Consider the following 24,881-nt stretch of genomic DNA (forward strand, 5'->3'; position numbering starts at 1 on the left):
CTAAATACACCGAGATATTTTTTTCAGTGGATCACCGCCTGCAGAAAGAAGCAAATATACGGCTATCTATAGCGTATTGGCTGCTCCTCGAAAGCATCACGGCGAAGATGAAGATCCACACTAAATCAAGCGGGCATCATGCGCGCGGTGCAATGCGCAATGACACTCCTCGGACGGCACGCGCGACCCGGCCAGTACCCGAAGACCCCGGGCGCCTCACCCGGCATGACAGGCGGACCAGTCATCTCGTGAACCTTGGCCAGTTCTAGTAAATTTTCGGCGCCGCGGAGAGGGAGAACCGGCTCCTTTCACTTTCTCCCCCCCCCCCCCCCCCACAAAACGGAATTATTTCACAAATTTTTTCCGTTGCGTCCGCCCTCTGTGCGGCGGGATTTTTTTCATGTTTACCCGCTCGCCCGTCATACACCGCACCGGCTTCACGGCAGATTGTTACACCGCGCGTGCGTCGACCACCACCGGAATATGCGACAGTGTCGACGATCACCCAATCACACTCCTCTCTTCAGAATATCCGATCCAACAATAATATCATTTTAGATATTTTATTTCATGCAGTAGATTGTATCATAAGAGAGTAGTGTCGGCTACAGCTTACTGAGCTAAAATGCAGATAGGTTGATTGAAGTCGAAATTGTCTAGTTTAAATATTTTTTTAGTGATTTAAGATAACCTAAGATCCACCATGTTTGTGGGCCGTGATAACGTTCCTTTGAGATGTCTCGCGTTTCTGACGACCCTCTTACCCCTCGTGTGTTCTCAGTGTTACGATAGTAGCTTCACGACCAGTTCCGAAAGTTCTAACAGTTTTGACAGCTCGACTCCAGTAAGGAATAACTGCACGGCTGATTTCTGTAAGTTGAACATATATTTGAGGGGCTTGAAGGATAAGGCGCATGAGTGCTGTTTTTGAAAAAAATTGAGTTATTCATGATGTCAAGTAAAACTAGTCTTACTGCATATTCTGTAAAAAATTCGCTTCCAAATTCCAATTTTTAAGCATTAAGAGGTCGGTTTGAACTTTCTTTCCGCCATAAGGATCCATGAAATTCCGAAACTTCAAACACGTGTTTCTCGGAATGGCAAAGACCGCACTCATACGCCTTGTCTTGCAAGCCCTTCATTTGAAGTGTCTTGCTTCTTTATTACATCTCCAAGGCCTATGGATAAGGAGAAACTACAGCACGTCAAACTTCTCTGCTCGAGAGGGTTAAAAAAAATAGTCATAATTTTCCCAATAAATTCGATATTTATCGACGGACATTTGGCAACGTCTGAAGGCTCATACGGCGTTCTTCCTTAGCACGGCAGAATACGCATGTACCACTTTAATATCAATTCAGGAAAATAAACAATTCTTGCAATGACTACATACTGGTAAGGAGGAAAAAGTATTTAAAAATGGACTGAACTCTGTATCGCGCCTCTAAGGTTACGTGACGAATTCCGCGAACAGGGGTGCAGCAGAGCGGCTTGTCAATTGGTAACACCGATATGTCGATGCAGAAGCCTTAACCGTCAGAATTGGACTCATTCGGACCTCGCTAATCCTTACCCTTACCCAATTCAGATACGGACACAATTAATATGTATAGTCTGGTCCAGAGATTCTGCTTTAAACGAAAATTCTGACACTAGGACTTAAGATTTTAAGTGCATGGCGCTTATTTTTGTCAATCATTCTCAGTTTCCACTGTTTTGTTAGTGTGATCAGTAGTTACCTCTTCCCTTTCCTTAAAAAAATTGTGAAACCATGAGAACATCAATGGCCGGTATGAGACGTTGAAAAATTCTCGACAAGAAAACAGTTCAGTTATTCACGGCTCAAATAATGTTCTGTGACTTGAAAATCAGATTTTCAGAAAATGTATTTAAATGTCATAATCTCTTGATATAGGCAAGAGAGAAAGTTATGGAAGTCAAAAAGTGAGCAGAAATGCAAAACGAGACAGGCGAAAATAGACGCATTAAATTGGATCACTTAATTCAGTCGTCAAAATATTTATCATTAAAAAACACACATATAAAAACGAATAATAACATTTTACTCCCAAAAATAAATGAAGCAGGTATAGAATACAGAGTAATTCACTTTTCTTACCTTCTTTTTACCTAGTAAACAATGTTTCAAATTTAAAAAAAAATTCAGAGCGCTTGACAAAGCCGATATTGGATTCTGCCTCCTTGGAGACTTTAACGCGGATATAGAAAAAACAACTAATTTTTGCGTTTAACCTAATTATTCGAGTTTGTATTCAAATCGTTAAACTGGTCTCAATCAAAAATATATTTCAGCACCTTTTGTATGTCTCTTTGCAAATAAAAATATTTTAAAGCCATTGTCTCTCAATAAAGGCAAGAAAGAAAAGTGTGGGAGTCAAAAATTGAGCGAAAGTTGATCAGCAAAATGAGACCCATGAAAATAGACCCACTTGTATTGCTTCAGCCGTTAGAATATTTAATATTAATCACACATAAACGGATAGTATAACATCTTACATTTAAAATAAATCAAAAAAGTTTGTTTCGCAGGAAAATGATTTTTTTTTTTTTTTTTTTTTACGATTGTCATTTGTTTTCTTTTTCTCGTGGATTAATCCTGGTGCCTAATATTTTCAAAAACTTTAATCAATTAAGTGACGCTTGATTTTAGTTTTAAATTTTGAGCCGTTCGGAGGAAAGTATAGTAAAACTTTTAGAGCACACTGTACCGTCAGGTTAAGCTCGTTGCCCTTTTGTTGATTGCATCTATAACTTATTCTTCCTCCTGCTTCTTTGGAGTTGACGAATGACTTACATCATCATCACGCCTTTTAAAATAATTTATTATCATTATTTATTGTTATTATTGTGTGTCAGTGCTCAACTTGATACTCTCGTTGAGATAGCTTTCCTATAACTTCCCATGTACAGTTGGTCTCTCAGTAGTTTTCTGAAATCGCGAGATTGATAAAAGAACTATTTACCTGACATAAGGTTCATAGCTATCTAATTTTGGAAAACAGCACATACTATAATCTTTTTCGGATGGTTAACTTTTATTTTTTTCAGTGCACACGTTTAACGGGGAGGTAGAGGAAATTAGCAGTTACAAAAGAGTCTCGCCCGATGTATTAAAGAGAGGGAAGGGGAGGGGCTCCGAAAAATTAAAAAAAAATCTCTAAAATTGATAATTAAGAATTTTTGGGACATATATGTGGATAATCGTTTGGTTTGTAAAATTTTGTTATCCCCCCCCTTCAAAAAAAATTGAATCGAAAAAACATTATTTTTAATGCAAAAATTCTTAAGGAAATATGTATTAATGTTAAAAACTTCAAACAGGGATTCACCTAATAAAAAGTGGAGATGGAGAGGATATTTGACTGTGAGATAGTCATATGTCCACCATAGCAAACAATTTAACAAGTATATTGTGAATTCAGAAAGTGTGCCACCGTCCTCTTGAATTTCTTGGAGCTAATTGACACGTTTGCACATTTGCCAGTTGCTGTTGAACAGTAACGCTCGGAATGAATGACTTACATTTTTGAGGGAGGATTTGCAACCGTGTGCGATTTTGGGTCCGTAAGAAAAAAATAAAGTTACTCAATCCCAGTAACATTTCATTGCGAGTGTTGACTTTTGGCTCACTGACTTCATTTGGAATAATTCAAATAAGAGGCTTCTTAACATTTTACGCTACTTTCCTCGTATCAGGACAACTAAAATCAAGTGTCCTGCATTTTTTTTTTCTTAAGACCAGTATTTTTCAATAGTTTGGATACGATTCATGACTAACAAGCTATTATATGGAGTAAGATTGGTCAGCTCTGCTTGTCACAGCATTTTGTATTAATTTCAGTGTCTAAAACCTTTACAAGTCTATAAACAGTTAAATCGCCAAGTCGTACCTTTGCACAAGAGATCATTGAGATGATCATTCTTTGAAAGAAAGTGAACGATGTCTTTGATGTAGGAGCCATAGCCTCCACACGGAAAAAAAAGTGGTCCGCTACGTGAGCGGACCTGCTCGGTGAATTTGAGGTACGAGCTTGAGGAACGACTGTCTGATAAAGACCCAGGTGACTCCTGGTTGTCAACCCCGTACTCAGGTCGCCTGTGGAACCCGGCTGTTCGGGTCTGAGATGAATACCGTAACTTCAGTAATGACGAGCGGCTGGTCGGCGCCAACGAACGGGGAAAGTCCACCCCGTCGATACCGGACGCATCGACCCCCGTCGGCACAGAAGGATCAGGGCTCAACCCCGCGTTGGTCCGCATCTCCGCATGTCTGTCCGGCCAACTAATTACCGTTGGCGTGGTCTTTGTCCACTTACCACCGCGCGCCATATTGGTGTTTTACTTCCAACCGTTCTGACCGTTTTAACTGCTTTCCAAGTTTCAGTTGGAATATTAATATCTGTGTGAACACTGTGTTATTTTCTGTTTTGTTTTTGTGTACGATGTTGATGTATTTGAAGAAATCTGAGACGATTCTACGAGAGCTGTAGGCAGTTAAGGATTAAGTGTATTGTCAAGGTGAGTGTGTTTATTAGGCCATTTTAGGCCCTCGAATATTCTAGATTTTCAGAATTCGTCACTCATACATTATTACTCACATTTTTATCTTTCTTATTTCATTTCTCACATTTTGCTTCACAGAATCATTCAATTTTTCGTATCTTGGATCTTTATTGTTTTTGCCCCATCACACCTGCAAACAAGTGCGCACCTACTTTATACATATATCAAGTACAACGCGAGAATATTTACCATTTGAGTTACGCATAGCTGGACAACAGTGAGGAATTTAATGTAACTAATATTCAATTTTTATTTGCATTCATTCATTTTTAATGGAATCGATGGTTTTATAATGCTTGTATATTTGTTATTTGGTCACTCATTTAGAAATCAATCAATGATAAAATCCGCAATTTGAATTTTTAAGAATACTGGCATTTCATTACACATTCACGACATTAGTAACGCAACTATTAAGTCCCACTGATTTATTGAAAGGCTGAAATCCAAAGAGAGGAAATACTGACATCGACAAACGCTTGATGCACGTTAACTTCAAAGCAAATGTGTTACATGAAACAATTATTTCCCCCCATTTTTTGCTTATTTATTTATTTAGTTAATAAGTAACTAAAGGGTGACGAATTTTGAAAATTGGTAGAAAATTCATGACGGTGTTCAATGACTGATAAACACACACATCTTTGAGCTTTTGAACAGCTTTGACGCCTGACAGCTCTTTTAAAAAACTCTCATCTTTCGGAAAAACTATCAAAATCAAACAGAAACTGATACAGGAGCACCAGATCTTGATTGCGGGACTTTTTTGGGTTTCTGACTTACATCATGAACTGCGCATGAACGGGAAGTACGAAATTGCTAAAACGGATGCGAACCTGAAGAACTAATAAACTCTTATTCCTATATAGGAACAAGAGCTTTCTCAACGAATAATAACTGGTCTAATGCACAGGGAAAACCTGAGGATCCCTGGAGCAGCAGGGCTGAGAAGGGGGGGGGGAAGAAAAAGAAATTCGGTACTGTGATTACATCAGTCTAGCTCTGCTACAAAATTCGTCTTGGTCTGATCTAACGAACGAATAAGCCCGCATGAACGACCGGGAGTTCCGGTATTCACAGCGGACCTCTCTGGAGTGGTGAATGAGGAGGACGGTCGGCGTAGCGAGACATTCGCAGTTGTCCACTCCGGCATAGTGACCATCAAATTCACAGGTACTATTACAGTCGTCAACCCCGGTAACCCTCTATAGCGCTATATTCACAGGAACTTTCCTGCAACCGGTACGGACTAGTCCGCTCGGGTAGCAGGCCTTTTTTTTCCGTGCACTTTAATTTTGTTGCAAATTTTGATGCATGTTCTACGTCGTCATTGAATGATGTACTTATATTGAGAAATTTTCCGACTCAAAGTCACCCAAAGTTTGTTCGCTCTCTTTCCAAACGACTATTTTTCCGATATTATCGGATGAACGAACTTCGTGTTTGATTTATATCTCGACTTTTTGAAAATTCCCAAGATTTGACCACTTAAGCACGATTCAAAGATGAGAAAACAAGTCATCTAAAGTGGCATGATACCTGCCCTATGTATAAGGGAATTTTAGGTACTTTATTTACTTTTTTTGTCTGCGTGAAAGGATTGATGCATACACATGTATGTAGACGCACGTGCAAGTATGGTAATTTATTATTAATAATTGAATGACCATAATTGGATAAGTCACCAAATTCAGCTCCTTTAAATGGGACAGTGTGTGCATGAGAAAGAAGCCAATCGATGGCCGCCTTCGCAAAAGTATGAAGTGGTGCGCGTAGAATTTGTGGAAGTTAGGTCGTTTCTGAGTATAGGCCGAACAATTTTCGAGGATTTAATGATGCCTGTTATGATGTCAGTGATGCGTGACAACTTTGTTAAACCCCTGAGTTCAATCCGAACCACGTGTTCTTAGCTTACGGCATCGATTTCCTCTTAAACCGGGAACGGGTATTGACCTATGCTTCTCTCAACGAGTTGCTCGAAAGATTAATTAATTCAGTTGTGATGCAAAACTGCAAGGTTGCCGCGGCGAATCGGAATTGGGAGCAAGACAGTTTTGACGATTATGGTTTGTGATGGGTGACAGCTTTGCTCTGAACTCCAGCTTCAGTCTGATAACTTTTGAAGTCTTTGAAACAGTGAAATTATTGCGTATGATGCAATTTGGAAGATGCATAATTTACATTAACTTGGTTTTTTTTTTTTAAATTGAAGAATACGAAAATAATTATAAACAAATACTAAAAAAATGAAGAAATAAAATAATTAATAGATTACTTGATAAATAATAAAATAAAAGTAATAATATGCTTTTAAAATAAATTTAATATAAATGTATTGCTTTTTAATAATAATTATTAAGAAATTTATTGCACTTCATGAAAAGCACATCTGATGTACACTTTTAATTTTCCTTGGACAATAAACACAGAAACGGCGATTGCTTTAATAAGACGTGCTTATGCTTAGCAGCGCTGCTAAGATCGTACAAATTTGAATTTTATACTAATGTAAACCGTACGAACTACTTAAGCCTTTTCTCCCCACTATTCTAATATATTTTTTTTTAGATTTTTTTTTCCATTCCTCTAAATAAAAGTGAGAGAATTGCTCGGCCTCAGTGTAAAGTCCTTCCAAAGTCAGTGCTTAGTGTTTGAACGGCAGAAACGCGGGAACATTTTATACTATTAAACGGATTTAAACTCAGCGAGTGTTTCTTCCTCCAAAACATTCTCTTTTTTAATATAAATTAGACAACGTTCCATACGGCTCGTAACGCCCAATTTGTTTTGCCACCTCGCTGTGCGTCCAGCAGATGATCCCCACTTTAAACGTGAGATTAAGTCCTAAATCTTTTGTGACTATTAATTTTTAATTCCGTCTCCTCATCAACGATCATCAAAGAATAAAATTATGGAATGCATCCATGGCAGATTGAGGGATTTTGTTGGTGGCCATCCAAAGTAAAATGTAAGACAGTCGATAATAATACTTACCTTACAACCGATGCCTCACTTACATACAGGGTGTCCCAAAAGTCCGTACCCCCCTCCCCCCTTGGTAACTTTTGAACGGTTAGAGATATAAAAACGAAACTTTGGGAATATTTCTATCTCAAAGGAGTCTATCTGCTAGGGGGTTCAAAATTTTTGTCCCTCCCTCGGGGGGGGGGGGGCGTGGGGGCCCCCAACTTTTTTTTTCAAATGGTAACCCCTATCAAAAAAGTGCAGGAGCCCTGTGAACAGAAGGGTCTGTCATAAGCACGGCATATTTTTTTGCGTGAAGGCATAGGAAAAATAGAGCGATTCTTTTAGTGAACGCGGTAATTGTGATGGACAAAGGAGTTACTATAGATCTATCATAAATCCATCAGGTTGGTCTTTTACCATAAATAGACTAACTAACTGCGATCCACAAGAGTCTCTCTAGTTAGCCCATTGTTTTCCCTTGTGGTCTATAATAACCCCCCGTTCCAACCAATATGATCGTACAATTTTTCCTTTGTATTTTTTGTCAATCGTTTTCTCCGTCAATCTCAATAATCAGCCCGCTGCGCTGGTGCAGTAAACCTGGGGCACCCTACATATCGAATACCGCAAGAATGGCATAGCTACTATTGTCAACCATAAGATGAATGTTGCATCGACGCACCGGGAGTATAATAACACATTGTCGGCGATGTGTTATCATTATTGATGGTTGAGGAGCGGACTTGTCGCGTCATTAGGTCGGAGTTAATGACGACGACCTCTGGTGACACTGTGACACACCGCGGCGACGCGAGACAGACGCGAGACACGAGCCGCGCCGGGCAACCAGACTTGCCACCGGCAGACGACCGACCGGGCCCGACCGACCGACCGACCGACCGACCTTCACAGCCAAAAAACCGCTCTTATCACATGATTTAGGATTTCAAAAGTCATCGGATCAGGGACGAGCTCTTTTTGTCGCGGCACCGGCCATCGGCGTTGCTCGTCGTGGCCCGGTCGTAAAAGTAGGTGAGCCAGATTCGCGATTTTTGTGCACGCCCAGTGGTTGTGCGAGGAATAAAACAGCCACCAGGGCTGTGTCGTGTGTCATTAACTATGGGCAATATTCATAGTCGTTTCTTAATGCCCTTTATGCCCCTGGGGAGGTCTCATACGATTAGCAGAGGGATGAGAGGTTGGAAAGCAACTATGACTCTATCAAGAGGTACGTTCCCTGGCCGCTCAACCCTCTGAGAGCGCTTTGAACCCTCTAAGACCCGCTTGGATCCCCTCTGTAATAAAATAATTGGACGTATTTATGCTAAAAGCAACTATGTGTACGTGGAAAAATGGGGTGGTGAGCTGGATAAGAAACAATGTGAGAGTGGACATAGTTCCCTTTGAGAAAATAGAAAAGCGGGATTTTACATTGAATCAAGAGGAACTGAGCGCTAACTCGTGAGCCGTGGACATGTGACAAGAGCGCTGTGGACAGGGCTCATGAGTTAATGCTCGGCCATGGCGGCTTCTTCGCCGCTGACGTCACTGGAGCTGTAAAATTCCCATTCATTCTTACGGCCCTGAACTGACGAGCACACCCCACCTTTCCACTTGCACATGGTTCCATTTAGCATAAATACGACCAATTCAAATAAAGCGGGCTCATTTGGAGACCATCTACCAATGGTAGCCGCAAAAATCATAAAAATCGACCCGTCAGATCTGTAGAACGAACCCTGAAAAAAAAGGAATATGAAATTTTTTTAAGTGGAGAGATCCATAACTTTATCACGTAATATGCAAAAGCCTAGGTCATAAATTGTAACATCTAAATAGAGCAGGATCATGTATGGACTATCGCTTGCTGTTAACAGCAAAAACCATGGAATTCGGCCCAATAGAATGGTAAAATAAACTGTGATAAAAATGAAAATTTAAGGGCCCAGAGAGCTTATTGGGATGATGTTCCCTCTCAGGTTACTCACTTATCATACAAATTTTATTTTCTTAAGTGCTATGCGTAAAATAACAATTTTCAATGAGATTCAGGAGACCCCTTGAAAAAAAAATTATTTTCTCTATTTTACGAATAAGATCGTATATATTCACCGAGCAGCGGTCCTATCTGAGCCGTAGTGGGATAACACTAACGTTGAATAATTACGGGAAACATCCTAAAACTGCAGGCGAATCATGCACCTACCATTGACTTTCAAATAGGAGACTCTTATTCACATCGTGAATCGAGAAATGTTCAAATGCTACAAATCCGTTTTCTTGTGACCCTTGAGACCCTTTAGAATTCTTTCTTCGCAAGGCTTAAGAGAAATTGGACCTGTTAGGTTTTGACACGGACCGATGATCATACGTGGAGCGATATTCGTAACTGTTAGTAATAATTATCTACGGCGAAAGCAACGTGATTCCTGTATTTCATTAAAATTCCCATCCTGACAAGTTTTCGTTGTCTTAATTAGTCATGGTGACGAAACAGAATCCTTGCCTCCCTCGCATGGCTGTGCGAGTAGTTTTCTCAGCTTTACAGATTCAACGATGATACTATCACACGAAGTGCGAGCAATGTGTGTTAAGTTTACATTGATCAAGATAGTGATTGTAACGTAGAGGTATCATCTCGACAAGTCGTTTAGTTCACACGAAATCAAAGCTATTATAGAGCGATTTCAAAGTACATTCTCTCGCATACTGAGACAATGCTCACATGCACAATATGCATCAATCTGCTGGATAGCTTGTCTCTATTCTAATGAAAGATTGTGGCAAAACAGGATGCGAAAGTGATGCGACAAATTGATGCCATTATGTTGCTCAGATAGAACACCGCATGAACATTCATGTGTTGTCCAATTTCGCTCAGTGAAATAATTATATAGCCAAAGTGTATGAATATTTTTCCTTAAAATGAATAGGTCAGCGGATTTGTGCGAATATAATTATTTAATTATTTTTTCTTAAAAAAACATCTACCAAAGAAGAGTGAAAATTCAAAACTTACTGAGCGTCATCAAGTATTACCAAAGATTATGCATTTTGTTCCTCACTGCAGGATAACACTAGTGTCATCTCTCTCTTTTTTGGCTTCTTTTTGGCAAATACACTATAAATTTTGATTTCAATTAACAAGTTTCCAGCAGATGTGACAAAATGCCCCTGGACCCCTCCTACCGAAATATACTGAAAAATGCCTCATAGTTATCACAGGGTCAATTTTTTGAGCCCCTAATCCTGAAGTGATAAATCGTCTGTTGCAGTGTATGTATAATACTGCGTTCGTTTTCGTCAATCCGCTAGCAGACCAATGATGGCACGGTTTGAGATATCTGACAGTGATTTGGCTGAGGAGGATGAAATTTACCTTAACTCTGGCCTCTTGACCCTAATTGGTGTCACTAGGTGGGTTTATGGTAATATTTCAAGTCCAGGAAGTGAAAGCAGGTAGCGTCATCGCTGATCGGTATTGTTTTGGTCCAGTGATCCAGGCTGTGGTGGCTATTCGCAATCCATCCGCACTAACATCACACTTGCTAGCACCACGGAGTGCTAATCCATCCTAAAAAAATGTATTCGTGTAATGATTAATTATTCAACCAAACTAAGTAGAATATTAGTTAGCACACCAAAGTTGCCTAATCTCCTTTCGAGTTAAATTGTGATGACAGAGAAACTAAGCAACATTTTTATTGGAAATAAATAAATAAATACATTTTTCTTGAATATATTTCAATGAAAGAAATTGGGCAATACATGAATGTTCATACGGTGTTCTATCTGAGCATTATAATGACATAAATTTCTTTCACATCACTTTGACCCTGTGCAGCCACTATTCATGCGCTACCCCTAATCCGGCCTTGAACACCTCTTATCATATCAAACTTAATGAGTACGACATAGAAATTCAAATGATTAATTTTAACACAAAAGTTCATTCCACGAAGTCAATGTATGCTCATCAATGTCGTGTATAAGTATCTTCGCAATCCTAATGAAAACTTAAACGATTAACAAATTTATTGTTCCCACACACGATGATAAGTTTATGTAAATTTTTTATAGGACATTCATTGAAGGCAATCGCATACCGCATCTTAACAAATGATGAAAAAAAATTCACGGCGTTTTTACCAAGGTCCGTTGGTACCTTTACCATTCACTTTTTTTTACCAATTATTGGTAATTTTACCAAGACAGACTGGTAAGCTTACCTAAAAACCGGTATTTTTACTGGTTTTTTTTTCAGGTAAGAATACCACTTTTATTGGTAATCAATTCCCGGTAACTTAGCCATTTTATCTCGGTAATTCTACTACAGTCGATAAAAAATATTGGCGTTTTTACCAAGGTCCAGTAAAATTACTGAGAAAGTTCAATAATTTTACCGAGATTTCCCGGTAAAATTACCAATTCCATTAATGGTAATTTTACCAAGAAAAAACTGGGATCAAATAGAACCCTAAATTCTCGGTAATTTTACCCTTTTCTTAGTAAATGCACCGAGATTTTTTTTTTCAGTGACTCACAAGTGAGTATTAATAAAACTTGCATCTGACTCAAGACCGCATTAAGGGATGCACATCCGAGCCATCATCGTAATCTCCATATAAAATTAAATCTGAAAAAATATGCATCGATTAAATACCACACGATCAATGCGGCCCAGCGCGGAGATGAAAAAATGACGCAACTCCATGTTTTGCCGCGCGAAGTAGTTTAATCGATTCACTAACACACTCGCACACGCACAAATCAACAAGAATGCAGTTTCAAACTGACCTACATTGACATTATATTCTCGTCTGCAGACTATGAGACAGCCAGCGTTGACCGTAACATTTCTCAGCACTTGACTTCTAATCTCTCCTTCTTTAAACTCGAAAACTGGTTTAATTGATTGGAAGATGTGTGAAAGATTAAATTATTCTTCTTGAAGGTTAATCAGTTTAGGGAGTTGATCATGCGGGCTTTCATAATGAACATTCCGAGTCAAAAAGGTGAAAGTACTGATGAATTCGCGAGTACAGTTTTGTCAGCAGTATACATATAGTTTAACCTTGAAATGATATTGCTCAACCCTCACATACGTGTAAATTAATCGTCAAAGGTTTTTTCCTCTCCCTTGGATTAATTCAAATATGCAGCCTTCATTTACCCAAATCTAGAGCATAATCAGGTATCACATTATAGAATAATTAAAAAAATTAGAATTTTTAAATTCAGCTATGTTCTTTTGTAATCATCACTTTTGACTGTACACGTTTGAGAGAAAAGGGATTATAAAAAGGGGTTAAGCGATTGGTTTTTGAAAATCTAACCTTATCTGCCAGGCAGATCTACTGAATGGGCACTTAAATTTTTTACTCTGATTGAAATTTTCGGCCTTTGCTTTCCACGCGAGATAGTGTGAACTCAGCACTATTTTCCCACCTTGTTATGCAAGTACTCACCTAGCAAAGTACTCCTCCATTCATAACTCCTCATTTGGCGTATTTTATGATCAACACGTTGCTCACAAATCGCAGGAAGAAAAATAGCGTTGACCTCCGAACTTTACCTTTGCTTCGACCGATTACATTTCCTAGATGTGAAGTATACAGGGTGATCCAGAGTTAAACGGCTAGACTGCAGGAGCGTGTTCTATGAGTCAAAATGAGACTTTTTTGCTGTATAAAGTTTTTTTTTCCAAAATTGCCCTCAGTCGGAGCTACAGCCCCCGAAAATTTGGGAAAGTAAATCCTCTCTCCTGAATTTTGGTAACGGTTGTGAACCAAATCTCATGAAAATGTGTACTTTCCCGAATACTTTTATGCCCTGCATTCATAAGTGATTTTTTTAAAAAAAAAATCGCAATCTCAATTTAAAGGGGAGTTTGAGGGTGTTTCGGCTCCTGCAGTCCGGCCTAGATAAGACATAATATTTTTACAATATTGGGCAAATATTGTCAGTATTGTTGCAATATTTACACAATACTGACAATATTTCGATAATATTTTAATCAAAATTATTTTTTAAAAAAAATATTTAAAGAATCTTTATTTAGTATTTTTAAAAAGAATATGTTTACCCGAAATATTATAAAAATATTTTCACAGTATTGGCACAGTATTTCATTTCGTACACTTTTAACATTGGTTCAATATTTAACCAATATTGGCCCTATGTTTGCATAATATCAAAACAATGTTGTTTAAATATTGGCTAAATATGTCTGTCTTATCTGGGGGACCTTTAACCCTGGATCACCCTGTATTGTCTCTGTTCATATTATTAATCCTTGACCAAACGGAAATATTTCTCCATGCGTCCCGAAAGTCGACGAGCGAAGTTTGGACTCAGACTACGCGGACGAGTTCTGCGTGACGATGCACCTCTTGAACGTCACCGATGACGGCGCTCACAAACTCACAAACACGGATTCCAGTTTCACGGAATCAGGGTTGCATAAATGAGTGATTATGGAAGTTTTAAGGAGCCTCCCGCACCGAGCCGGGCCCCGTGCCCCTCCCCCTGTCCCACTTGGGAAACCTCGACGGTCGACGACGCTAGCCGCGGCGCTGGCGTCGATGACACGACTTTGGGAGTCAATGCACTTCGTCCGTGGAGCGGTGGTTGCATCACCTCGTTCTCCAGCCCAGTCAAGGGAAGATTCTTCCTATTATACAACGTTGTCATCTCTTCCGAGGAAAACAATGATTTTTGCGCTGGAAAAAAAAAACACATTGGATCTAGAGTCCAGACTCTTGAAAACATTGACAAAAAAAAATACTCTTGATTCAATCAGATTTAAGCTTAAATCAAAAGGAAATCCGCTCAAATTAAGAGGCTTGGTTCTTGATTTAAGCAAAAATCCGATTGAATCAAAAGTATTTTTTCTTGTCGATGTTTTTAAGAGTCTGGACTCTAGATCCAATGTGTTTTTTTTTTTTCCAGTGTGGTTAAGAAAATTCTAAGGTCGTCTCCTTCCAGCCAAAGTATCACCAGCGCCATGCGACGTTTAAAATTTCTCCGCTGTTTTATTTTTTACAGAGCCATTGAACCGTGTTTAACAGGAAGAACCAAGCCACATCGGCTGTTGCCACATTTAATATTCAATTTTCTACAAGAGAACGTTTGTGCGATTTTTTTTTAAAAAGATTAGGGGATCGGCCTTGTAACATGCAGAAAATTCACTGAAATTTTCAAACAAATCCGCTTCACCGTTTTCATGTAATGAATTAAATTGCCCAGTTAAATTTGGCAATAGCTGATGTGGCTTGGTTCCTTTCTGCTTAACGCGGTCCAATTGTTCAACAAAGCTGTCCGAATTTTATTCAATTTTCTTTGTGCTGCCGATAAAATTCGGTGAAATTTTCAAACAGATTCAACCAACAATTTTTCTGTAAGAAAATAAAATGGCTGCGGAAATTTTTAACTTCGCATGGCGCATGTGATAATTGTGATACTTTGGCCGGAAGGTGACGAGATGTCCATTACCCATGCGAAACGGACTCTTTGAACATCGATATATAGCATCGACATTTTAAGCATCGCGAATTCGCGTTATCCCAGGTCTGACCAATGAAAGTCTTTTAGATCCAGAAATCGGACACCCATGGCAATCAGTAAAAAGTGCGAGATGGCATGTAACAAATCTAAATACTTAAGCTTAAATGTTCTTGTGACCAACAACTTTGGTTACTTGGACTGCTGACCCTGGTGCTCTAAATCTTGTACATTTAAAGGAACTGAACATTTTCCTTGTGGTTACGGATCGCCGGAAAATTCATACAATGCATTAACTTTTTTTCTGATAAACTTTGATTGCACCAGGCTAGGTAAAAAAAAGTTGAAAATAACGAGGATTTCTGATAATTGGTAACGACGAAGTTAGACACAAGCTGCTTGATGTGTGTCCATGTGTCTCAACCAACTTGTGTTTATTTGACTGGTGCGTCTCGCCACTTTGCTCTTCGTAATATAAAATTCCTGGTAAACTTACCCTGTTCCTAAGTATTTTTTGGCGCGTATACGTAGTATACCGCCTTTGCGATCGTTTCGACCCCCCACTCGATACAATAACCGAGTCCCTTAGTTCCTTACCGAAAAGTGACTACCGCGAACTTCTGAGATTTTCCAAAGCGTGTAAAAAGTTTATTTATCCGTCAATAATTATGATTTAAAGTTGTTTCTCATTCTGGGGGTCTCTAGTTTATGTGTAATGAATACCAAGAGTCTACGTTTCTTGGTTTTTTTTAAAAAAACCTTAGAATGGGGCGCGCTGATTCAAAATATGCATATATAAGCAGAAGCAAGCGAACTGATTCGAGGATGGCTGATCAGGTCGGCACTCGTTGAATGAGAATTTCACTTCTTCGTTTTGTTTAAAACGTTGCTTTGACGGATCTCCACAACGGTGTTATGATTTTCAAATTTTGGTACTCCTTGCTCTGATAGCCGGGGCCAGCAGGATAGTGGTAAGTGCAATCTGTGATGAGCCTCGAGACTCATTAGACCATGTGCTAACCGTGGCCCATACAGAAATTCACTCCCCTATCAGGCCAAAACAGTGCTCAGGCAGGCACAAAACCCAGGTAGTGTCCCGGTCCTGGCTCGCCGCGTCGCTTCCCAGCTGAAGAACAAAAGGCGACCCTCGCGGTCCTCGTCACAGTCAGACCTAATTACTTTCACTCGATTTCCCATTTCACCGTCACGCTGGGATCCATCAAATTTTCGAAAAAATTGTTTCGCGAGTACTTAACAATTTTTTCCTTACTCTCCGTTCAAAGACGAATTGAAAGAGGTCTCATTCATAAAAATCGGCCGAATAGAAGAGAAGTTACAGTATTCGAAATCCGAAGAAATCAACGAAACTTCTCCAAACAAAAAATAAAATGAAGGGGAAAAAAGAAATGTATAAATTACAATTAAATACAATTGACCTCAGAATTTGGCAAGCAATTCAACTATATAACGAAGAAAAAATTGGAAGAAATTACAAAAAATTCGCTTCTTGCAAGGGGCTTCCTTGTAAGAATTTTGATCTGAAGGCAAGGATTGAATACCAGCGCACTACACCATACAATACATGGTGTGCCTGAACGAAAATTTTTTTTTTGTGTCAAAATCGAAAATTCTTTATATTTTTTAACTACAGTGTCTCTTGAGTCGTTTAAGCCAAAAAAAAAAATTCCGTCAAGATTCTGGAAAGTAAAGGCGCTTTAAAAGTATTCTGGGGCTATGTATCCTAACTGTGTCCACACATGGTTTCTGTTCAGCATATCCATGTGTAAGTATTTTTACACGTAGAATCTAATTTTCACGTCAGGGAGTCGACACATCTCGATTTTTTCGATTTTATACGGAAAATTGATGGTTTTTCGGGATTGAAATTATTATTGTTTCATGAAAAATAAATGTACCCAAAATGACTATAGCATATTGATTTTTATATATTTGCACCCCCCACGAAATTGGTTGGTAAATTCAACGAGTGAGTGCATCGACCTGGTATATCAAGTTTCTGCAATTTTTACGGCAAATCGGTAGATTTTCAGGATGTAGATTGCTTACTTTCAATTCATGAATGAATAAAGCATGGACATGGTTGAACTTCTTTGCATAGAAATACGTTTAAAATAACAAAATCAAGACATATTTAATGCAATTACATTTATATCGAGTCAATTTCTTTTCAATAATACAATCGGGATTTATAATAGGTACCGGTGATTTGGATATTTTAGCTCCAAAAATACCTTTAAATCGACTGTATCTTTCAGGAGTTCAACAGAACTTTTCCTTTCTTCGCTTAAATTATTCCGTAGCACTTTTCTTCAAGAATCTGATAAGATATTGCTGGGGGCAGATCAAAAAACTTAAACTCGTTCGAATGGCTTTCTACATTCACAATACACGGTCTCGTCAAAGTGCGTCGTCGAAGAGTTGGATCGTATGAATTCTCTTGTTGTGCTACTTGCCTATTTTGAAATCTCTGTAATTGTAAACTAAAGGGGTTGATATGTGTGAGTTAATGACGCGCCTTATCAACACATTGTGTTGGAGTTCACTGCTTGTTCCCCTTTCCTCATACAATATTCTCGGTGAATCGATGATCATCACAAAGAACAAAATATAATCCACCTTTTTTTGAAAGGAAAGGCACGGACATTCGAAGCTGCATCTTGTCTAAATTTAACTGATTTAAATCAAATGAGACCATCACCATTGTAATAAGGGCCCTGTAATGCATGTATTTCCAAGAGTCTCAGGGCCCAGGCTAAAAGAGATAGAGTTCCTTTTGATTTAAATACGTCAAATTGTTGAAGCTCGAGCAATAAATTTACGCCATCCCGACAATTAGTCGCATCAGTTGATCCGATAGACCTTTCACATATACGTGCACCTGAAGTGCCCAGCCGGTGAAAAGTTTCATAATACCAAAGGTCCAGCGGCCGCACGTCGCGAGACCTTGGCTTACTTGCCGCGCCGTAAATGCATTCATATGCACAACGTATTCACGAGTGGACATATCGTCGCTCTTCAGACGAAGAGGCGTATCTCAATGTTCAACTGAGCCCTGTTTTACATATAAATGCATGTTATCTAAGGCTCAAACGGGAATCGAGATGCGCTCTTACGTCAGATGAGCGACGATATCTCGTTTTTATAAACAGATACTCAAACGCTGCGCTTTAGCCACGAATGATTAATTTACACCCATCCTAACCGATGGATCCATACTTGCAAATATTGATGTGGTTTTTGCCAGGTTGATTTTGTCTGCAGTGGATCACCTGTTTTAGGTCCGGCAAAATGTCACACCAAATTAATACCGCTGACAGGTGAGCGAAAATGAATAATGCTTTGGAAATGTCGAGTATTCGATGACGCCAGCGAGAGATTAAGGGATCGTTCAAAAAGGTTGACTGCTTTATGCAGAAAAGAGGTGTTTTACAGGCTTATCTAAAAAAGCACCTATCTGCATAAGGAAACTGATGCCACATATAGATGGATAAAATGCAAAACTGCGTACCTGCGTTTGCGACGTTGTAGACTTCCTGTCTTGCTTTAATTTTTCTTTGAAAAGCGTGTCAAGTTACGAGTAATATCTTGAAAACTTCCGTGATTTATCTTCTCTATTAGCAGAATATCCAGCAGAAATTTCAAGCTGTATAGTTGACTTTTTTCTCCTCGAAAAAGTATAAAAAGAGCAGAGGTTTTGATATATTACAAGAAAGATACGTGGTTTCGCGCCTTAGCCATCGATGTGTGTGTGTTTCTGTTTAATTGAATCCAAGAAAGTTAGTTCCTCCATGCGCAATTTGGTCCAATCACGCGAAAGCGCCGAAAGGATGGAGGGGTCCCTCCCTTTAGAGACCCTAAAGGGGCCCTTATAGTGTCTGACAAAGGAATATCAAGTATGACATGACGTAAAGCTACAGAGATCCTTAAACCAAAAATTTGAGCGGTAGAGCAGATGTACCGATTGAATTTTCGAAAGTTATCAAATTTTCTCGCGATGTGATGGATCACCTAAGACTAAAAACTAAAGGTTTTCAGCGGACCACACGCGGCCCCCAAACATTAAATGTTGATGACCGGCTAAATAACGTTTATAACTTTATTATTTGGTTAGGACTGGGTTAATTACAAGGAATTAGTCGTGTAGTCCGTGTTACCGCACGGTCGTTGTCAAGTGAAAGTAAACCGAGCAGCAATTATTTTCAATGTCGTCCAACGAATGCGGTTACTCGCGGTCATCTTGGTGCTGAACTGGCTAAATTCTCTGGTGCTCTGGTGAACTTTGGGGGAAACGAATTGTCCTTTGCCCTATTTTTCACATTTTAGTCGGGTGTCCTCTCGTTTTTTCGCAATTGAACTCATTCATGTACGAATATACATTCTATCAAGCTGAATTGGCAATTGAAGCCCAATACGGCTTCAACAGAGAGATCGTTTTATTGATACCGCATACTTAATGTTGACTTACCTTGTATGTTCCAAATATTGTATTTTTGAAGTCATCACCACGTTTTGAAAACGTTCAAAATTCATGCCTCAGTTGACAAAAGATCGTATTTGCACACCGAGAAAGCCCAGAAATGTTCACAGCTTCTAACATCGATGACCAAAGTGCAAAACAACGTAACCCCATTACGATGTATCCAAATTTTCGTTCCTATTTTATTTTTCGAGGAGAGATTAGCCAACTTTTCCAGCGTGGACTTTTACAGAGTACTCTGCTAACTCAGAGGAAAAATCAAGGAATTTACCAAGAAATTACGACGACTAGTTTTCTATTTGAAAAATAAAAAAAGACAAGAAACCTGCGACGTCGCAAATGGGGATATGTGGTTTCGCAATTTTATCATCGACATGTTAACGTTTATAAAGCTGAGTTTCCACATACTTACCCCAAGGAGCAAGCTCAAATACTGCCGTGCCAAGGAAGAACGCCGTATGAACATTCGAGAGTTGCCAAATTTCCCCGAATAAAACACGTATTTTTTAAGGAGGCTATGCATATTTTTCCTTAAAATTTTCAGATATCTCAAATGAAATTGCGAAGGAAGAAACAATATTCAAAATGAAGAAATATTCAGAAAATGAATATTCAGAATTTTCATGAATATTGCGAATGAAGAAAAAATATTCAAAATTTTCCTGCAGTAAATTCGTTTTTTATCGAAAGTAATCTGGCAACGCCTAAATACTCATTGGGCGTTCTTCCTTAGCACGGCAGAAAAGGAACTTAACGAAGCAAAAGGAGAAGTTTTGCGTGGATGTCGGAGCCTGAGCGATACTTCTTCTTTCGCATGGATTACTCAATAAATTATGACGTTCGAGAGGTGACGTCACAGCGGTGGAGCTCAGCTTCGATTTTAATCGTCGGAACTCAACGGAGAGCGAGAGCTTCTTGCAGCTTATAAAATTACCCACTGGTGAAGTAGGTTAAAAACCTCGCGTTGAGTTGCACTACCTTGGTGCCAGTTTTGGCAAATTTCGGTTTCCTGCATGTGGCAGGTTGCAAGAGATAATCCGAGACATTCGTTCGAAATGGAACCAAAAAAGTGGTTTGAAAGTTGTTAGGCTATCCCCTCTATCTTCAAATTGTTAAAAAGCCTATCTCGAATATTATTAGGACCGCGTTAAGCAGAAAGGAACCAAACCCTGTCAGCTATGGCCAAATTCAACCGGGCGATTTAATTTTTTACACGATTATAGTTACTAGTACTTAGCAAATTCATTAACATTTTCAAAAGAATTCGCCAAAACATTCTCTTGTAAAACATTAAATTGCCCAGTTAAATTTGGCAGTAGGTGACGTGGCTTGGTTCTTTTCTGCTTAACGCGGTCCATTAGGAATAAAATGTTTAGGCAAATAACAGTGTCGAACACGAAAGCAAGACTGCCGTGATTTCGAACCAAACATTACTGAAGCAACGTATGCTCCAGTACTGCCGTACTGAACAAAAACGCTGTAACAGTCTCTTGCTCAACATATTTGATGAGTCGGGAAACACACATGAAAGTTTGGAGACTTAAACGCAGCGGTAGAGAAGTAAATCATCCTTCATCCGAGACACTTGATGAGTCGGGAAACGCAGGAAAGCTTGGAGACTTCAACGCTACCGTAGAAAAGTAAACATTTCACGACGTGACAACTCCTCATTCAGTTCAATTGCCCATGGCGGCCATGACAAGACGGCAGCAAAACAGTCTCTTGCTCAACACATTTGATAAGTCGGGAAACACACATGAAAGTTTGGAGACTTAAACGCAGCGGTAGAAAAGTAAACCATACTTCAAATGGCGAGAGTTCCATTAATCGTCGAGTCCGGTCGGCCATGATAGTCATAAAGAGAAACGTTCTCTCGTCCGAGACATTTGATGAGTCGGGGAAGACAGGAAAGTTCGGAGACTTTAACGCTACCGTAGAAAAGTAAACCATTTTATGACTTAAATACTCCCTATTTGTCCAGTTCCAGCTAGCCACGATACCTATGGTCAACAATTTGAAGGCACGGCTGTTTCTAGCCGTCGAGATGATACAATTCAAACGCTTATAACATAATCAAGGATGCAAGTGATGGCTTAATATTGTGACCCTATGTTATTGAGAATATAAACAAAATTTTAACTTTCAAAACTAAAATCAGTGCTTTTAGCTCCAAATCGACATTTGTTGTATTTAACGATTTAATTTTTCCATGAATAGCCTTTCCTGACTCCGGCAAAGTTGTTTGAAACCACGCCAAATAAGTTTGCGTACTTTTATAAAGTGACAGAAGATCCGCCATCTTGATTCCTCCATTTACTTTACATGTGTAACAATCATCTGTCGCATGTATTGAAGTATGTAAACTCATTTGTCTTGGGCTATAGTATTATCCTATGGAAGAAGTTCATCAAAGTTTACAAAACCATCCTTCATAAGAGTGTTGATTTTGTCAGTCTGACTGGATGTATTGGACAAGTAAACAAGCACCACAACAATGTACTAATTTTTCAAGTTTTCTTCCTGCTCTTGAAACTAATTGAAATTTTGGTTTATTTGTTTCAGTGAAATACTTCGAGTCATGCAAAAGGAGTTCACCTACTTTTGACAAATGTATCCGCACAGCGCTAAATTCTGTCACACCTTATTTTACGACAGGTAAAACATTACTAATATACCCACGTGACTAGGTTCAGTTCAAATGATAATAATATGGCGACTTTGAAAGTTGCTTTAAATTCGTTTTCGAATGAATATTAGTTGTGCTTATATATATGCTTTAGGTCCAGTGCTATAAGGATACCGACAACATGGACTTTTATAAACGCACCTGTCTGTAGTGATACCAACAGTAGACGCATCGTCCCTAAATTAAGGAAGTAAAGCTAACCTCTTAAGATTAAAGGTCGTCTCCGTGGATTCGGAAATCGAAATTTTCCGGCACTGTTCGTAATTTCTTTCATTTAGAGCTTCTTTTGAAAATGCTGGAATGATCATCATATACCATTTTAGAAATGTTAATTTCAATTTATATTTCAAGATTCTGGAGGGTGAAAAAAAGAAAAAAGAAAATCACTGGTTTTGAAACTTTGAGGAAATTGAAAAGCGGATACAAGCTGTAAGCAGTATTTATAAAGCAGCGTTAATTGAACGTTTTCAGTCTGAATATGCGCTCATAATCACGAGTTAACTTCGATGACTAAAGGAAAATTTTAAACTTTGTTTTCGCAGAGAATCTTTTGCAATTTTGTCTAGTTGTCGGAATTTCAACAACAGTTTTCCTCAGTTTGGGAAATATTTTTTGACAATATATCACGTATAGCACGCACAGTATTGATAAACTTATTTTCTTAAAGTTTTGCAAATACCTATCTAATTAAAAATGCATAATAAATTTCAAAATTTGCTTTCAGAATAGTGCTAGATTTATTTTAAGTAGAAAAAATATCATTTCCATATGATTTTTCACTCCTTGTTATTTTGCTGATTCTAGTATTTGTTGTTCATGTAATATTTTATTTAATGTTTGAATCTTTACTTAACCGTTATGTTTTAGACAATCAAGTTATAGAGTCTTTTTCGGAGTCTATAGAGTCGCTTAGAGTATTTTTTAATGAGGTACCTATGCCTTAGCTTAAGCCCTTGTATTCTGAAAATCGGACATCTTACAAATTTATTCTGCCATGGATTGAAGTTTGGAAACTGCAACACTGTATAATTTATAACAAAAAATTTTGAATTTTGCAGGTGTGCCCGATTTGAAAATCCCTCCTTTTGATCCGTGGTTTGCGGAGGAAATAATTCAGAAGTGGGGTGGACCAGGCATAGGCTACAATTTAAAACTAAGAAATGTTCGAGAGGCCGGATGGAAGCAGTCTCTCGTCACAAAGTTCAGGCGAGTTATATTTTTCATCAATCATAAATCATCATAATTTAAAATGACAATTTCTATTAAATACATAAATATATTATACTTCAGCAGATAAAGCATCAACAGGTTTTGGTTAAAAAAATGTTCAGTGTGAGTCGCATTCAGAGACTTTTGAATTTTAAATTGTTTAGATATAGCTTTAAGTTCAGCCGCGATAAAATTTCCGTAATCCATTGAAAACATTTAAGTATGTAGTAGACAGTTAATGATCAATAATTCACACTGTAAAGAGTCTCTATCAGCTCCGTTCTTGCAGCAAAGCTCCAAGGAGAAAGTTATCTGGCAAAGTCTAATTTTAGTCATTACGGAACCTACGATCTCAACAGCTTTTATGTCAAAATATTGCGCTCTGAGTCATTCCCTCTTGATATTAAATTTTCATTGCTATGATGGCTCTCTTACTCGCAATATATCGATGACCAAAATGCGAAACCACGTATCTCCATTGCGGCGTTTCAAGACTTCCGTTCCTATTTCATTTTCTCGAGATTTCATATTCGAAGAGAAACAAGCCAACGTTATACCTTGAATTTTTTGCAGAATATTCTGCTAACGGAGAAAAAAATCAAGGTAGTTTTCAAAAAAATGATGATAAGTTTTCCGAAGGAAAAATAAAGTATGACAGGAAGTCTCTAAAACGTCGCAAACAAATATACGTGCTTTCGCACTTTTGCTATCGATATGGTGCCAGGGTGCCCTCTTGCTAAGTTTCAAGTGACTTGTGATATAATGGGCTCAGAATTTCCAAATAATTTAACAGTAGGTTTCCAGTTGCGGAAGTCAATTTATCTTGGTCTAGCGGTCATGAATTAATCAACATTATTCGATCCAGCGGAATGATTAATTGGCTGTGAAGAGTTTTCATTTCCGTAAGATTTCATTAATCTAGACTTCCGTAAATTATTGCAAACCCGTAGTTCGGAAATTAGACTTGTCTTGTGTTGATTCGACAGACCGACTCAAATGGCCTGTTGGGAGGTGCGGGGATTTGCGAATTGATAACTGATTTCGATGGAAAATTTTACGAAAAGAACGGTGATGCAATTAAAAAACCTTGAAATCACCTCCCAAACTCTAAAAAAGCTGTTTGAGGGCCGACCCATTCAAAACGGTCTCTGATTCGGTACATTCGTGACGTCACAGTACATGACAAACCTAGTCTTCTCATAAAGCTGTTGCCAATTCCGTATGAGAACTACATTGTAAACGATGAAGAGACCAGGTTTGCCATGTATTGAGGCGGCACGAGTGTACTGGATCCAGTGGCGTGGCGTAAATTGCGATGGATCAATTGTTATGCCATTTAAATCTACGGAAAAGGATCGATAAACAGCGTGTTCGCAGCAAACACCTTAATAATAGATTCTTTACCATGGGTTTGTATGGAAAAACAATCGATAC

The 24,881-nt window shown here is 38.6% G+C and overlaps 1 protein-coding gene across 1 annotated transcript in view; it reads left to right on the top strand.

Annotated features, from left to right (window-relative positions):
• The first annotated feature begins 327 nt into the window (after positions 1 to 327).
• Positions 328 to 24,881, top strand: part of LOC109029657 (uncharacterized) — a 28,747-nt gene continuing 4,193 nt past the window's right edge. The window contains exons 1-3 of the mRNA XM_019040214.2: positions 328 to 872; positions 22,115 to 22,207; positions 23,297 to 23,444. Coding sequence (XP_018895759.1) covers positions 704 to 872; positions 22,115 to 22,207; positions 23,297 to 23,444 — 410 coding nt within the window. The 5' untranslated portion in view covers positions 328 to 703. The remainder of the gene's footprint in view (positions 873 to 22,114; positions 22,208 to 23,296; positions 23,445 to 24,881) is intronic.

Source organism: Bemisia tabaci, chromosome 7, assembly GCF_918797505.1.
Source record: "Bemisia tabaci chromosome 7, PGI_BMITA_v3".
Classification (NCBI taxonomy): domain Eukaryota; kingdom Metazoa; phylum Arthropoda; class Insecta; order Hemiptera; family Aleyrodidae; genus Bemisia; species Bemisia tabaci.